Raw genomic sequence first — 15,719 nt, 5'->3', positions numbered from 1 at the left:
TTATTTAAAAATTAGTATGTTGCATGTCCTCTGGGAAAACAGAAATACCCTCATAGGGAACCTTACCAGCCCACAACGCTCATTAGTGAGGTCTATACCAAGTACTTTTACATTCAATGCACTAATCAGATATACTTGCACTAAAAGAATATTTGGTAACTAGAAGAGCCTATTATGTGAGATATGGATGCAGACAGCTCAGTAAAGAGGATGTTAAAACCTTTTGTAAACCGCTGACAAAGCCTGCATTAGATAGCTGATGAGTCCTGGAGACTAAGAATCCTAATTTCTTTTTCTGGCTGAAGAACAAAGTTGCCTCCAGACCACAGATTACACAACCAAGTATATTACTTCAAAAAAGGTTTATGGTTAATAGAGGAGCTTGCTACGTTGAAAAGAAGCTCTAAATAGATGTGACCTATTGCATCTGCTCAATTATGGTAACTTGTGAAAGGAAGGGAAGATATGTAATTTTGCTCAAAATATGAGTTATGAAGCTTAATTTCATAACAAAGCCAGAGATTAAAACTTCTAATTGGCTCTTCCTGACATCTGCCAGATTGCACCTTCCATATGGCTGCTATTTTCCTCTGTGACAATTTCTATACATACAACATAAAAGTCTGATTAGCAGACTGAAAGCACAGTGCTATTGTCATTTAATTCAGTTGCTTAAATGCTTAATGCAGCTGTGCAAGTCTGCTAGTCAGATTCTAGGAGACTTAYATAAGCCAAACTGGGAAACTTATTACTATGAAAGCAAAAGTCACTTCCTCCGCAAATCCAATCCCTCTTTTATCACAGTATGCTGACAGAACTAAATGAAAAAGTTAGGAACTAAGCTGAAGGAAGATGGAAAGAGGCTAGAGAGAAAATACTATCAATTTTTATGATAACATTCTCTAAAATGTTTAGTGACTTTTAACAGCAGCAATCTATAGCATAAACCAAACAAAATTGCACTTGGATTGGCTGAAGTGTCAAAACACTAGACAGCTTTAATTATAGACAGCTTTCCTGGTAATATCAAATTCCCCTATCCCCCAAATCTGGAACTATGAAATCATTTATTTTTTACAGTGGGAAAATCTGTATCACCTTAATAATTTAAAAGTTGTCCTGAACTTTCACAGTAGCAAATCATGAAAGATAACAAATTATGCTTATCAGATTCATATTTAGAAAAAAAAAGTACTAATTTATATAATTATTTGCTTAAACCAAGACTCAGCCTTTTTATTGAAATTACTGATACATTAATATCGATGAAAATACAACAGTAGCATAGAGAATGGTCAAAGTATCCCACCCTCTGTTCATTGCTAACTGAGTAACATACTGCCAAATTTTATTTCCAAGATAGTTAACAGCTTACCTAAGTACACTAATTCATGAACACTGTCATCATTTACTGATGCAAGTAAGGCTGTTCACAGGTTTACTCATTTAAGTAGCCTTTTTTGTTTTCTTTTAAAAAGATATATGCCCTTGTCAAAAGAAGGCAAGTAATTTGCTCACTAACCTCTGCTTCAGCTGCTTGTGACTGCAGGAGCTGACGTATACGAAGGATGTCCTTCTCTATCTGCTGAATCCTTGCCACTCTCACCTGAAATGAATGTATTTTCATAATTTAAAAACTCCTTATAGTTACAGTATAGAATGACAAATATGAAGAGTTCACTGCAAATACAGCTAGCTACAAAACAGTACTACTTCATTCATGTGATAATTGCACTAATGGCAATAAAACACAGACATGATGGTAAATGTTTTCAAAATAGAATGGGTAGTTGGGTTTTTAATATAATTGACACTAATTTGGATATAAGATTAGATTGTCGCACAGTACAAGTTCAGATACAGAAAAACGCTCAATAAATTCGCATAATTTTTTTGTTTCTGAAATTGATGTTCTGTGCAGATTTTTAACAAATTATTTCACTTTCACCTCAGTGTTAGAATTCTACTTGCCTTATACAGATTTGAGAGAGATTTATATTTGCTGAGTGCTTTGAAAGTATAAACTGCTGATTATCTGAATATTTTCCATCCTTAAAAATTTCAAAGAATTTAGAGCGTTAATAAGAAGAAAAGGGCATACTACTTTTTTGGCTTGTGTGGTATTTCATAGATATCTCTGAATTAATTTGAGTCTTTTATAGACATATTGCCACTCACTTCCCACTGCAATCATTCTGCGGTTAGTAAATGGAACACTGAAAAAACAGGAGGATACATGTACTCCATGTAAATTATACCACACACAGGATGCATTATGATTCTGTGAAACAACAAGCAAATACAGTGATACATCCCTGTATCAGCTTGATGATAAACTGGCATTACTTGACTTTAAAACTAGGCAGAAAATAAATAGCCCAATAATATAGCAAGATACAAACTGAACACAGAACTGATTAAATAAAATTTTCTTGTATAACAAGTAGGTTAAAAATGGATGCATAGTTAAAACAAACAAAAAAGATCCCAATCATTTTACCTGAATAACAGTTACAGTGCTACACTAAAAAAGGAAAGGCTTTGTGCATCTAATGGACACTGTAAGGATTAGCATTATGACTAGCCTTATTTAACACTTTTATTAACTGAAAGTGGAAATAAATTGAACTTTAAAAAAGCTGCAAATGCCTAAGCTTATACTTGGAATAGAAACACAATGGAATCCAGAGATTCTAAAATCCAGAGATTTTAGAAATACGGAAGAAAATATAATCTCCAAACAGAAGTAGTTCTTGAAACATGCAGAATAATAAGCTGCGGGAAAAGCATCCTAAAGATCAACACATAGTGAAGATGCAGAATTACAAACAGTAACCTGTAAACTAGACTTGAATTTGTAAAGCAAAATATCAGAAAAAAGGCCAGTTACATTTTAAACTGCACACACAGAGGCCTCACCACAGCATGAGGCAAACAAATAATTCACCTCCCTTCTCTCCTGGATCAGGAAATTCTTGAGTATAAGAAAGATAATAAAAATCTATTACTAGGAATAACTGCGCATTGGTGAGACGATGCATGACTGACAGAACATATATCTTCTGATTTAATTTTTCACCAAAACGAGTTTCTTTCTATGTAAATAGCAATTTATTTCATAAAGGGATCAAGAGAAACCAAGTACGTGTAACGCCTATATGTACACCTAATAGTGGGGATTTTATTTTTTGCAGAACAAAAAATATAAAAATTACATTATTTGTCTAGTATAATGAAGAAGTCTGCAAAAGGTCCAAAAATTCAATCCACATATCCCAAATTTTAGTTCAGCGATATAAACCTCAGACCATTCCTTCTTTCTGCCTATTCATTATTTGTATTGTGGAAGACATAAGGATTTCAGTTGGCCAGAAGGATATTTTGTACCAAATGCTGTACAAGCAGGAAAGAGAACAGGCTGACTATTGCACAAATTTCTTGGGCAACAGCAGGTTATCCACTCTCACAGAATAAATKTTATAGATATTATATATCTGTAATATAGAGTTGTCTGCAATGCCAGCCTTTATGCAGCTGAATTGTCTTCCTCCAAATTACATTTTACATTGTGTTCCCCATCACAAATGGTCATGGAAGAATGAAAATACAGAGCAAAAGGAAAGCTAAAAAACAAGCAAGTTCACCATATTTGCCAGATATGAATGATTCAGTTTATACATTCGAACACTACAGTGGAGTAATCTAGAATTGGCTCTTAGTATTAACACATCAATTAAGCTCTACAGAGTTCTAGCACCTGTCCTTGGTATAGTGAAACCTGGGGGAATTATCAGCCAAATTCAAGAGAAGAGCACACAGGGATATAGTTATTTTCTCTTCCTATTTTATAGTCTTATGGAAATTGCAGTGTCTATTAGGATTATATATAGGTACTATACATATGTATKGGGAATAAAACAACTGTGATAACTACCAACAGGATGGAAGATTATGGTTTTCTGAATTAATGTATGCCTATGGGTTCCATCTCCCSCACCCCAAAATTAAAATGTAGGGAAGTAGCTACTTTAGAGACACTTTCATAGTGATACAACTACAGTCAAATTGCTTCTTAGAGAGATTTAATTTTTTCTCTTGCTTGAACGCACTTAAAATTTGGCCAGCAGCCTACTGTATCCATTTAGCTTGCTTCACCTTCTAGCTGAGGCTTGTTAAAGCACTTGCTCAGAAGTTCTAGGGCCGCTTCAGTAGTACTTTCCTTTACAACAGGGTGAACCAGACATACACAGACAGTCCCAGCTCTGTTCTGCCCTCGTGTGGAACAGGCTGCACACAAGACGCACAGCTGCTTTGGTGCCGGGCAGCTGATAGACCTCGGTAACACAGTCACACAGTGTCCTGAGCAGAGCCAGTTACCACCCCGGCAGCTTAAAACAGGAAAGAGTGAACTTGGATCCAAGTGCTTCCATACAGATAGACCCTTACACAGCCTTTATGTACATACCYGATAGAATGAATATATTTTGCTAAAAAAAAAAAGGTAACCATGGACTAACCATTTTTCAGAATTTTCTCAAAAATATCCACTATATTATTCAGCATTAAAGCTGCTTTAAGTTTTAATTACAAACAAAATTAATTAGAGATATTACATATGTAGCAAAATTTTGTCTTGAGGTAATTTCAGTGGAAAAAAATAAAGCCTAAAGAGACTATTTGTATTTAAATGACTAATTTTTGTAACACTCTACGAAGAAGGAGGTTATTTTACCAAGTTGGTTACTTAACCTTTATGGAAATAGCTGGTAATAAATAATTCAGATTGTCACTCTGCTACTGTGGGAGAATATTTTTAAAAACAGCCAGCAACTGATAATTTCATTTACTGAGTTCCACACAATTACATTCTGAGTTATACCTCCAAATGTTTGTGATACGATTTGCACGCAGAACTATACATATACTCACCGTGAATGCAAAATAACACTTGTTTAGAGCAAACAGTTTACAAGTATGGATGTGAATGTCATTTTGCTGGTACATCTTATTTTCAAAGATTATTCCTTATCACGTACTTTCTGGCTAAAGAAACTTAATACTAACTGAATTTTATTGTAAACTTAGAAGTACAAAGATAAAAAAAAAACAGCATTACAAAAATAAAGCAGTTGTGAATACATGTTTGAAGCTAAAATTGTATCAAATTACAGTCAAATAACGATCAACTCCTCACAAGTCTTCTTTTAAACAGGAAGAGAAAGGTGCTTTGAGTAGTTATTCTATGTTTCGATTCCAGAGGGTTTTTTGGGGGGATTTAAAAGGCTAACTAAATGCTCTAAGGTATCACTGTGTTTGCACACAGTTTAAAGATACATGAATAATTTAATGTTATCACTGGAAAACCTTTTCCATTCCTTTTAATAATGAAAAAAACTATACCTGTGCTCGCTTCTCCATGTCCTGACAGGTACCTAGTTGTTCTTCCATTGCAGCTCTGATTTGCCTTGCCTCATACTCTAACTGCCTTCTCGTCATATCTGTTTGCAAGGAGAACTGAAATTGAAGTGCAGAGAAAGCATTTTAGAAAACCAAGTTGATGCAAACTATGCATTTCTCTGAACAGAAGCAGAATAATTGCTTTTCCCCATGAAACTTCATAAACAAAATAAAACACCTTCAAATTATGAGTACATTCTTAAAAATAAGAACACAATATTTTTCAACCCAAAGGCTACCATCAAGTCTTGCAAATGACTAAATACAACATACAAACATTGACGTGGTATCATAACAAGCATGGATTGTTATGATGTGTTTGGATGCTAATGTATGCCAGCACATCAACAAAAATTGTTGTATTTTCCATCTCAGTCAGTATGGGCAAAAACATTTATAGGTGTCAAACTACTGCACCTAGTGATGGTGTTCATATTACTGTTATCAATCCTATTAACTATTCTATTTTTAAAAAAAGCATAGCTGTTCAATTCACAACCTACAAGGAAAGGTACTCCAGCCAATATACTTTTGAATGCACCAGCAAAGCTAGTTTATAATATTAATGTAGATTTTAAAAAATAGGTCTTTGCAATCAATGGAGAAAACTAAAAATAGCAAAAAATGCAACTGCCTCCCTCTCCATTTTAAAAGATCACAGAAGCATAGAAAAGTCTAGGCTGGCATTGACTCCTGGACATCGCTTGGTCCCACCTGCTGTTGAAAGCTGAGTTTTAGATCAGGTTATCCAGAGCCTTTTCAAGCTAAGTTTTGAATATTTCTAGCATGGCAGATTCCAACACTTATCTAGGTAATGTATCCCAATGTTCAAATTGTCCTCATGGCAAAGAATTTTTTTTTGGTTATATTCAGACAGAATTCCCCCTGGAACAACTGCTGCCCTCTTGTCCTGTCACCATGCGAACGGAGTACCTCTACCTTCTCTATAGCTACCTTTTCAGTATTGGAAGACTGTCATTAGATTCTCCTACATCTTCTCTTTTTCTAGGCTAAAGACGACAAATTTTTAAGCTGAAAGATTAACTACTACTCATACGTATACAAGTAGTTTATTCAAACACTTGGAAAACAGTACTAGGTTCAGTAAACATGTTTTCTCAAAAAGAGCATTAGTTAGTATCATCTTTTGATATGCATGATTACCTTCCGCTCTAAGTGTTCTTACCAGATGATTATGTATCTATTCATTTTCTGATCAAGTCAGTGGTTTCGAATATGTAGCTAAATGGGACAGGCAAGTAAAATAAAACGAATGCCATAGAAGATCAGAAGATGAATCATTTAAAGATCAGTGAGAACTGCCTTTCTGGAAGAAAATGGGAGGTAACAAGCAAACACTGTAGCTATACTTAAATTACAAAGATTTGTCTCTAGTCTGCTCTCCAGCAAAAAGGTACTAATAATTAAAGACAACACAAACCAAAATCAATGCGTGAAAATCAAAACTAGAAGGCATATTCTTTCTTCACTATTAGGAATAACTATACGTAAGTATAGTAAGATTAAGTTAATAAATTTTTCAAGAAAAAGTTTTAGAAAGCACCAAGCAAATTGCACTGCCAGGTTTAAAATAATACTATGTATACAGGTACACAGCAGAACTTCTGGCATAACCATGGGACTATGTTATTCATGGTCACTGACAAAAGACAGAAATTACCTTTTCTTCTTTGTCTAGAACTTCTCCTGGTATGGAAAAAAGGAAAAAAAAAAAAAAAAAAGCCCATGTACACTAGTCATCTGTACCACCAGTAATATGCAGAAGTTTTATGAAGACAAAATTTATAACTCCTTTCTATCTGGGGTAAGGATCTTAAAAGAAGGGCAGAAGGAAGTCTGCAGCTATAGACATATGAAAAGAAAGGTAAAGATGATGCATGACCCTAGCTAGAGTCAGCTGTATTATGGCTCTGCCATAATGCACAGAAATTAGAAGACTGTACATTTCAAAGCACGAGACAAAAGCATTAGCTGAACTGCAAGACAGAAATTTAAGACCATGAGGAAATTATGAAGAGGATAAAAAGCTTAGTTATTCTTAGAAAATTCAATTATAGCTGATTATCTTTTCTTTATTTCTCAAAGCCAGCTCTTCACTGTTTCCAGACAACTACTGTTTGCAAATAACAAGTTTCCAACAACAACTTCTCCCAGAAGAGCTCACTAAGGCCAAATCATAGAGTCAGCAAGAGCTATAATAGTCTATAAATATATAAAATGCTACTAAAAGGAAGAGATCCATCGTGGATGGAATAAGTAGTAATGGACATAAATTGCCACAAAAGAGATTTAGCATATATAGTAAGTAAAACATTCTAATAATAAGAGCTAAGCTAGCTGATTACCTGTGAAGCTGGAGAGACTTCGTCTTAAAACCTACAGTACATTTAAGAGTGACACAAATACAGCTGACTGCCTTTGGGAATAGACCGCATTTCATCAAGGTCCACTTCAGTCTTCCCTCCCTTCCCCTGATTTTCTGATCAACTTGGCTGGTGATTTAGTATTAGATTTGCTGAATTCCAGCTGTTTTACTCCAGTCATTGAAGTGTTTCCATATTATATTTCCATTTCCAGGAGGCTGACTAGCTCTGGCAGTACTGCATAAATACAGCTAATCTAGTTCCTGTCCAGATATGCCTCTATAAGGGTGTGCAACCAACCTTCACAGAACTGTATGTACCAAGGAATGCACTGCAAATACATGCAACTTGCTGAGGTCTGACAGCAGGAAAGCCTATATAATTTGGGATATCAGAGCTCTTCATTATCCCAGATAATGCTGATGACTGTAACTAGTTTTGAGATGCCAAAGTAGAAGCTTGGAGAGTCATTAGAATATGCATAGGCTATAGCACCATGCTACTCACTGTTCTGAATTAAGAGCTCGTGTGTAAATTGTCTCTTAGGCTAATATTGCTCACAAAACTAAAAGACAAATAYTAGAGCTGATAGAAAAAAGGCTTTGGGGGGTGGAGTTAAAGAAGAAACCTATTGACATGTAATTCATTTGTCATAACAACTTTTCAATTGCTCCCGTCTAGCGCTGATATTCGTAGTGAGGCATACAAATTTAAGCTTGTAAAGTAATATCTGAAAAGCAGGGAACTAAAGAAAAAAGAACACATTACTTTGCATTAGTAAACTTTACAAAGTAAAAAAAGCTTTATACCAAAACGATAGTAGAGAACATCCCCAAATTCGYAAAATATACATGGCAACTAAACAGAGTTCATCGCGCCAGACACATAAAWAGGCATGCAAGCATGCTGATGTTGCTTACGTTTTCAGTAAGGGGGAGACTGTCAATCCTTTTAGTAAGGTTCTGAAGCTGAGCATAATACCAGTCCTTTTCTTTCTCTTCCTTCTCAAGCTCCGCAAGCAACAGAGATCTATTAAAAACAGAAATAGAAAATGTCTCACTAGTAAGTCTTCATTACCAGCAAAAACCATTGATCCCAATACAAAAGGTGATATAAGAAAGGAGTTTTGTTGAAGGGGGCACTAAACGAGAAGTTTGAGCAGGGGTTCTGTCCCCTGGCCCTAGCTAAACAAACTATCCACTACACTGGGCTAAGTAAATCAGCATAACTTCTCATACATCAGCTCCACATTCGTAGAAGAGATAATAGTTATCTTTCATTACAAAACCACCTGGAAATCTGCAGCTGTGAGGTATTTTGTGAAGACTCACTACAGGTACTAGTCCTGTGCTAACTTGCACTCTGCTTCTTTTTAACAATATACTTCGTATAATGTAGCAAAGTACAACTGCTACTTAGAAAAAAGCTTGGATATTGCGGTAAATACATCTCAGAATGCCATTACTAAATTCAGTTATTTTGCTGTCTCTGCAGTGCCTTCTCACTAACTCTGTTACCCATGCCAAAACAATGCATAAAGCAAACAAGCTATTTGCATAACTATTAGAAATATTTTAAAAGAGTAGTTCGCATCACATGTTATACTCAGGATACATTTACAGCTGTTTAACACATTTTAAGTACGTAACACAAGCATATTGCAGATCCCGGTAGTTTGTGCTAAAGGTATCAGAACATCAATGTAAAGAGTTGAATACATTTATACGTAAACTTTGAGAACATATCTATTAAAACAGTTTTACATACTTCTTTATCAATCCTTTACAAGCTACATTCATACAGTTGTAAAATTTATCAATATAATTAAATACTATTTACTGTTATTACACTTCTCTTTTTACAATACTTTTAAAAATATTATGGCCAAAATCATGCTAGTACACGTATACAGACAAGACATTTTTACATAAAAGTTTTTTAGTTTCTTCTAAGTGCCTTCTGCAAGCACTCTGCTCCCTTGTGACACTTTGATATTGCTTATTAATATCAGAGGAAATGGTAAGATCATATTAGCTTACAGACAATATAAAGTTGGGGTACTTTATTAAAAAAATTAAATAAGCATAGTATTCATTAAAAAATGGACTGACAATGCTTAAGAATGAACTCAAACACTCAGCCATAACACAGAAAGCTGCACATAAATTTGCCCAGTATTATTTCCCATCTCTTAACTTCTGCATCCTTTTCTTTCTAAACTGAGGTTGTGATCTTCCTGACAAGCGACTTACGAATCTTTCCAACATACACACATTATGGATAATTACCGTAAGTATTTTGTTAAGTAACAAGAACAGAGCACACAAAAAAAACCCCAAAACTTTGTTAATGTATCTCAATCACGATTTGGTAAGAAGATAATCAAGCTTCCAAATGAGTGAACTTCATGCAAAACAACAGACATGTTTTAAGTATCTGCTTGACTTAGGTCTCTCTTTAAAAATGTTTCAGTGAATAACGTTTATGACTCAAAGTTAATATTTCATACTCAAAGCAGGTGACTCGAACAGTGCTTAAAGTAGAAAATGAAAAATTTACAGCATCTAGTTTATGTTACTAAATAGCTTATATGCTAAGCTAATAGCTTATATTTTTCTTCATTTACACATGGGCTGAATTGAGAATAATACTGACAAGATCCCATACATCTCGGAAAGTAAAAGAAATAGGATTTGTAAGAGTTCAGATGTATAAAGAAATAACCAGTGATGCCCTGAAAGAAAGGAATTATACCCTTAATGACAGTTATATTACCTTTGAAAGAGGTGAGGGAAAACCATACTGCTATACTAACCACTCAGTTATTGGTTTCTTCCTCCTTACTTCAGATACAAGAAACTGAAAAACTATCCCCATTTAAGAGTGCTGAACGTTTTTAAGAGTGATCAGAATAACGTAACTTTCCAGATTTGACTCAAAAGTTAGGTTGAAACAGAACTGTTGAAGACAAAGAACGTCAAGACCAAACATTAATCCATTTATTTGGTCAACATTTACACTAGACAGGCTTACACTTAAAATTAGTGGGGGGGTGGGGGAAGTAACAATTACCCCAGCGTTGCAGGTAACTGTAGCAGGATTGCAGGATAACCGCAATCCCTCAGTCACAAGGATAGGTCTGGGCAGGAATTCCCCTGGGCAAGGACTGCAGCCCTGCTGTTGGGACTGAGCAAAATGCTAACGGATCCTGCTTAGGGAAAGCCTGTGGGAAAGGGTCACTCCTGCCCAGGCTCTGACGGGGCCGGCGTGCCCCRACTGCCCATCTCCGTGCACGCAGACTTGCTGCGGGGCTTCCCCTTTCCCCCCAGGTGCATCACTGCACGGCGCGTGTCCAGTTCGTGAAGTGAAAGCTACACAAGTACAACTAATTCGATCCTTACGAAAAGCCTTTTTATCCGTAAACGCTTTTTCGAATTGTGTGAATCAGATTACACTCATCTGTTGCTGATCAAAATTGTACAAGGACTTGACAAATTGYACAAGGACATCCTTTGACAAAATTGTCAAAGGATGCACTTGTCTCTGGGTGTCAAAGAACTGGTAGTAAAAAGAGGAGGGATTATTTTCAGCTAACCAACAGAAGTCTTTTCTTAGAAAGCAGGGAAGTGAATAAGTGATCAAGTTTCTCTTGTAAAATGTAGGGTATCCAGTTTGGGAGTGAGATATTGTGCCATTCAATCTGTTTTGACAGGCAGAAAAGATGCTTGGAGCAAAAAAAGAACTTAAGAACCATCAGTGCACCACAAACAACGTAACGCATGACCTGGGGGGCCCCTTTCACTTAACAGGGTCATTTTTGCTTCCGGGGCTCAGCACGTCGGTAATCTCGGTCCGCAGCCTGAAGGAGCTTGGTACAACTGTAGTAGGTTATACTTCAATTTTCCTTGAAAATAAGCAGAGTCTCTGCAGATAAATCCAATAAGCTGCTCCTTGCGCTGACAGTTGTACCAGGTATTACACCAACCCCAAGTAAAGCYCCTTTTGCAGCCATCTGGAAGTTTTTGAGGTCAGGAGCAAGTTTAGGGTAGAAGAGCTGTTAGTGATCGAAGAAAAAAAACTAATGGAAAAACCCAGTGCGGTTATTCCATCTTTTTATACCCCAAGATTGTTCGTATCTGTACTTTCACAGCATCAAGGAATATTCTGTTCTCTGTCATACACTGTCAAGTTCGGTGAGCATGGAGCAAAGCAAATCAAGCAAACTTCTGGAACATTATAGTGCTTTTATAAGTAAAAAAGTTTCCAATTTCAACTGCTTTTCTGAAGGATGTGTTTCCAACGACTTCTCTAATGTGGTTTTTTTGAAGCTCCGAACAATAAGTGAAGCTGAATGAACGCAGGATCAGATAAAAGCAGTTATTTATTTCGGAAATCTTTTTTTTCTGTAAGTATGTCAATCTTTTCCCAGTTAAAAGGGAGAACAAAATATACACTACTCTACTTAAATCACAAAATTTCAATTATAATTAATACTTTGATTTCTATTAGTAAGYCATAAAATGACAAAACCTTAAAAAGCTACAAATTCCTGAAGATTACTCTCTGAAAACAACTGATACTTCAAACAGTACATTTTGCTCAATACCAAAGGTAAAACAGATACAAATGTCATCCAATGAAGTGATGCATAAAATGTGCAAAATGAAACAAAATTGTCTGAAGAAAAAACAATTATCGATTGAGACAACAAATTTTTAGGATACATTAGCTCTTTTTAGCCTTTCTTTTTTAGCTACTTCAGTAAGCCAGCTTTTTTTGTGCAATTGGCGAAACACTGTAACATCCTCCTCCTCAAGCTGAACACAAACTTTCCAACAACTGATACAAGCAAACACTGCTGACAGATGTTGGAAAGACTTTGGTAAGTAGCCGGATCAGCCAAGAGGARGTAAGAGTAGGGAGAGAGACCTCAGGAAACAGGAAATGCTCAAAATCAACATTAAAAAAAAAAGGGGAATAAAACAGAGGAAATAAAGCAGGAAAACAATTTTCATACAAAATTCACCATTTTAAACATGCCTTAAAGATCATCAGCCTAAGTGGTAAATTACAGAATTGACAAAATGTTATTAATAAACTTACTAAATTACAAAAGACAAACTGACACAAAAAGTAACCTGCAACGTACTTCAAAAAGTTTTGTTTTTAAGATAGTGTCTTATCAAATACACCAGGAACTAGCCAAAGAGAATGCAGAGGGCATTAACAGGTAGTGTATTCTACACAGGTGACATAAAAACATATACTTCCCTGGCAGGGGGGGAGGAAGCTTTGAAACTAGAGGGGAGCTGAGCAAATGAGAAATATGCAGGTAATTTTACCTTCATTCTGGTAACTGAACTAATTTACTAATATCTTTCTCTTAGAATATCGCTTTTGGACAATCTATATGTTCACTACATTCAAATTTTACCACTTTTTTCTAACTTTTTTAATTAATGAAAAAAATTGAATTCCCCACATTTTCAGCCTGCTTAATGATCTGCTCCTCCCCTAAAACTGTTGCCCACAAGCAGCATATACTGTGCCGGTGTGTTTGATTATTGAATGGAAATGTTCCCTTGTTTCAGGTTTCCAAGAAATGTTAGTTTTCTTTCCACATTTCTTGAACTTTTCGAGGTCTGTTAAATTCTATGAGTTCTTTGAAAATCTGTTTAAATACAAGCAACAAACTCTACTAGCAAACACTTGTTAAATATACGTTTAGAAATACAGAAACTTAATAAATGTGCCAAACATTSAAACATAGAGCACAGGAAAATAAGTGGTTACTTTTCTTTCAGAAATTGCAGTAATTTCAGATGTACTGTCCTATACCTGCCACTCCAAAATTCTGACTCTTCGGGCTATCCAGGGCCCATGCTGATACTCACATGTTCCCTCAAACAACGCAACAAACAGTCATTTTTGATTTTCTGTCATTYCACTAATAATGAAGCTAGGTGTTATCTGGCCATTCTTCGGCAGATCGTTTTCTCATCAGCACAAATGTTCACCCCCTCAATTGTGATAACAACACTGCTTGCRTAGTGTTTCATAACCTGAGCACTGAACTCATCTGAAATTAAAACATGCCTCCTTCCTTTATTCCAGGATTATAATAAACAAAGATATTTTCACTGCTTAGGCTGTCTTTATCATTGAAAAAAATTTCAAAAGAACTATCACCTTAGAATCCACTACAGTGGGAAACAATCACAGATCGTAAAAAGAGATGTATTAAACAGCTTGAAGAACTCCAGTTGCTGTGCATGAATACTTCTTGTTCTGAGTGGCCTGGAATTCATTTGAACCACAACTGAAAGCCCAAAGTACACTCAAAGATTTTAGTATCACATGYGGTAGAATACAACTTGGGATAAAATATGAACAAGATGAACAAAGTGTCTTACTCTAAGTAAGAACTAAGGTGCTGTCCATATAAAACACCGTACACGGAAAACTCTGCTTTCTCAATCTTACCAAATTTTAGGCGTTAGGAAGGAAGGAAGKAAGACCATTTGCATGAAATAGGTCATCTAGGGATAGCATCTTGAGACAGAACAAATACCTTTGTTTGGCAGTCATTTTTGTTAAGAGAAAGGAATCATCAGGTAAATGACTACTAACATCAAGTAACTCTTTAACAACCCATCCTGGCTATTAATATTTAAACAAAACAAAGAGATTGCACCTTCACATTGTTACACTTTCAACACTTATTAATAGCAGCGAGGAGACAAAGAGGTGTTTAGGATGCTTCATCTCTCTCACTATAAAAATATTTAAGATGTTAATACACACTGCTGATGAAAATAAAATTAAATTCAGCAAATGACCAGCAACAATGAAATATATGTATGAAGAAGCAGTAAAAACTATATTGCGTGCTTGAGGATGTCTGCCTGTGTGTCTGCCTATTTGTCTGTGCATTTAAATCCTAATATAGATTCCTAGTTTCCTTAACTGTTAATTCTGAATATACCAATAATCAAAATCATATGCATGATAACTAAGTGCGAGACCTTAAACGTTTCAGTAAACTTGCACGTTAAATTAAAAGTAGTCAATGCACACTGAAGGAATAAATGAAGAAGTTTACCTCTCTTTTTCTAGCTCTTCTAAATAACCAGTGCTTTCTCTGCTTCCATTCATAAAACCTCTTCTTGGAAATGATCCCATGGGAACAGGACTGCACTCCCCTGAACGGCTTGACACAGACCCTTCCCGGCTCCCATATGAACGCATGGACACCTTTGGCCTTAACTTCACTCCAGGGAAGTTACTACTTTCCAAGTTCAGTTCTGGATAATAAAGAACAAATGTTTTCAGGGCTGAAATTCAGCTGCACAAATCTTAAATATCATTCCTATTTTCATGTTATACTTTATGAACAAATTTATGATTTTTTTAAAATGGGAACAGTTAAAATATTTTGCTTTAGGATCCACAGAATTGCCTAATGTGAACAAAAACAATCCTGACAGTACAGTTAAGAGTGTACTAGTCCTCTAAATGAGGCAATGTCCAAACTACAGTCCTGCCAACCAGAAAGGTATTTACAGAGAGGTTTGCTTGCCTCTTTCCCAGAGAATTTTGGAAGAGGCAGAGTGTAGCATAAATGTCAGATAAATTGTTCTTGTGGTTCGCTTCCTAACGGGCTCTTTCTCAGGGATCTTGCAGATGCTGWACCATCATACAAATGATGAGAAGCGTCCACCATAGGGGCCTAAATGTGGACATCCTGTATAGTACTTCTGGTGCTGAGACAGAAAGAGTTCACACATGGCAGGGAGTCACTGGCCGTGGCTTGCTCTGCACATCCCATGCAATGGTCTGGGTGCACATTCCACCATAGGTTTCAAGGGAGGAGGCACC

The 15,719-nt window shown here is 35.9% G+C and overlaps 1 protein-coding gene across 2 annotated transcripts in view; it reads right to left on the bottom strand.

Moving 5' to 3' along the window:
- APC (APC regulator of Wnt signaling pathway) overlaps positions 1–15,719 on the bottom strand; it is an 81,727-nt gene that overhangs the window by 27,392 nt on the left and 38,616 nt on the right. For both annotated transcript variants that reach the window (XM_085305359.1, XM_085305360.1), the window contains exons 4-7: positions 14,944–15,145; positions 8,762–8,870; positions 5,401–5,514; positions 1,523–1,606 (exon numbers count right to left, since the gene is read on the bottom strand). In XM_085305359.1, coding sequence (XP_085161485.1) covers positions 1,523–1,606; positions 5,401–5,514; positions 8,762–8,870; positions 14,944–15,145 — 509 coding nt within the window. The remainder of the gene's footprint in view (positions 1–1,522; positions 1,607–5,400; positions 5,515–8,761; positions 8,871–14,943; positions 15,146–15,719) is intronic.

The sequence above is a fragment of the Rhea americana genome, unplaced genomic scaffold (genome assembly GCF_003343005.1).
Source record: "Rhea americana isolate MKP2758 unplaced genomic scaffold, rheAme1 scaffold_22, whole genome shotgun sequence".
Taxonomy (NCBI): Eukaryota; Metazoa; Chordata; class Aves; order Rheiformes; family Rheidae; genus Rhea; species Rhea americana.
Note: the sequence above shows the minus strand (reverse complement) of the source record. Positions and strands in the feature narration are given on the sequence as shown.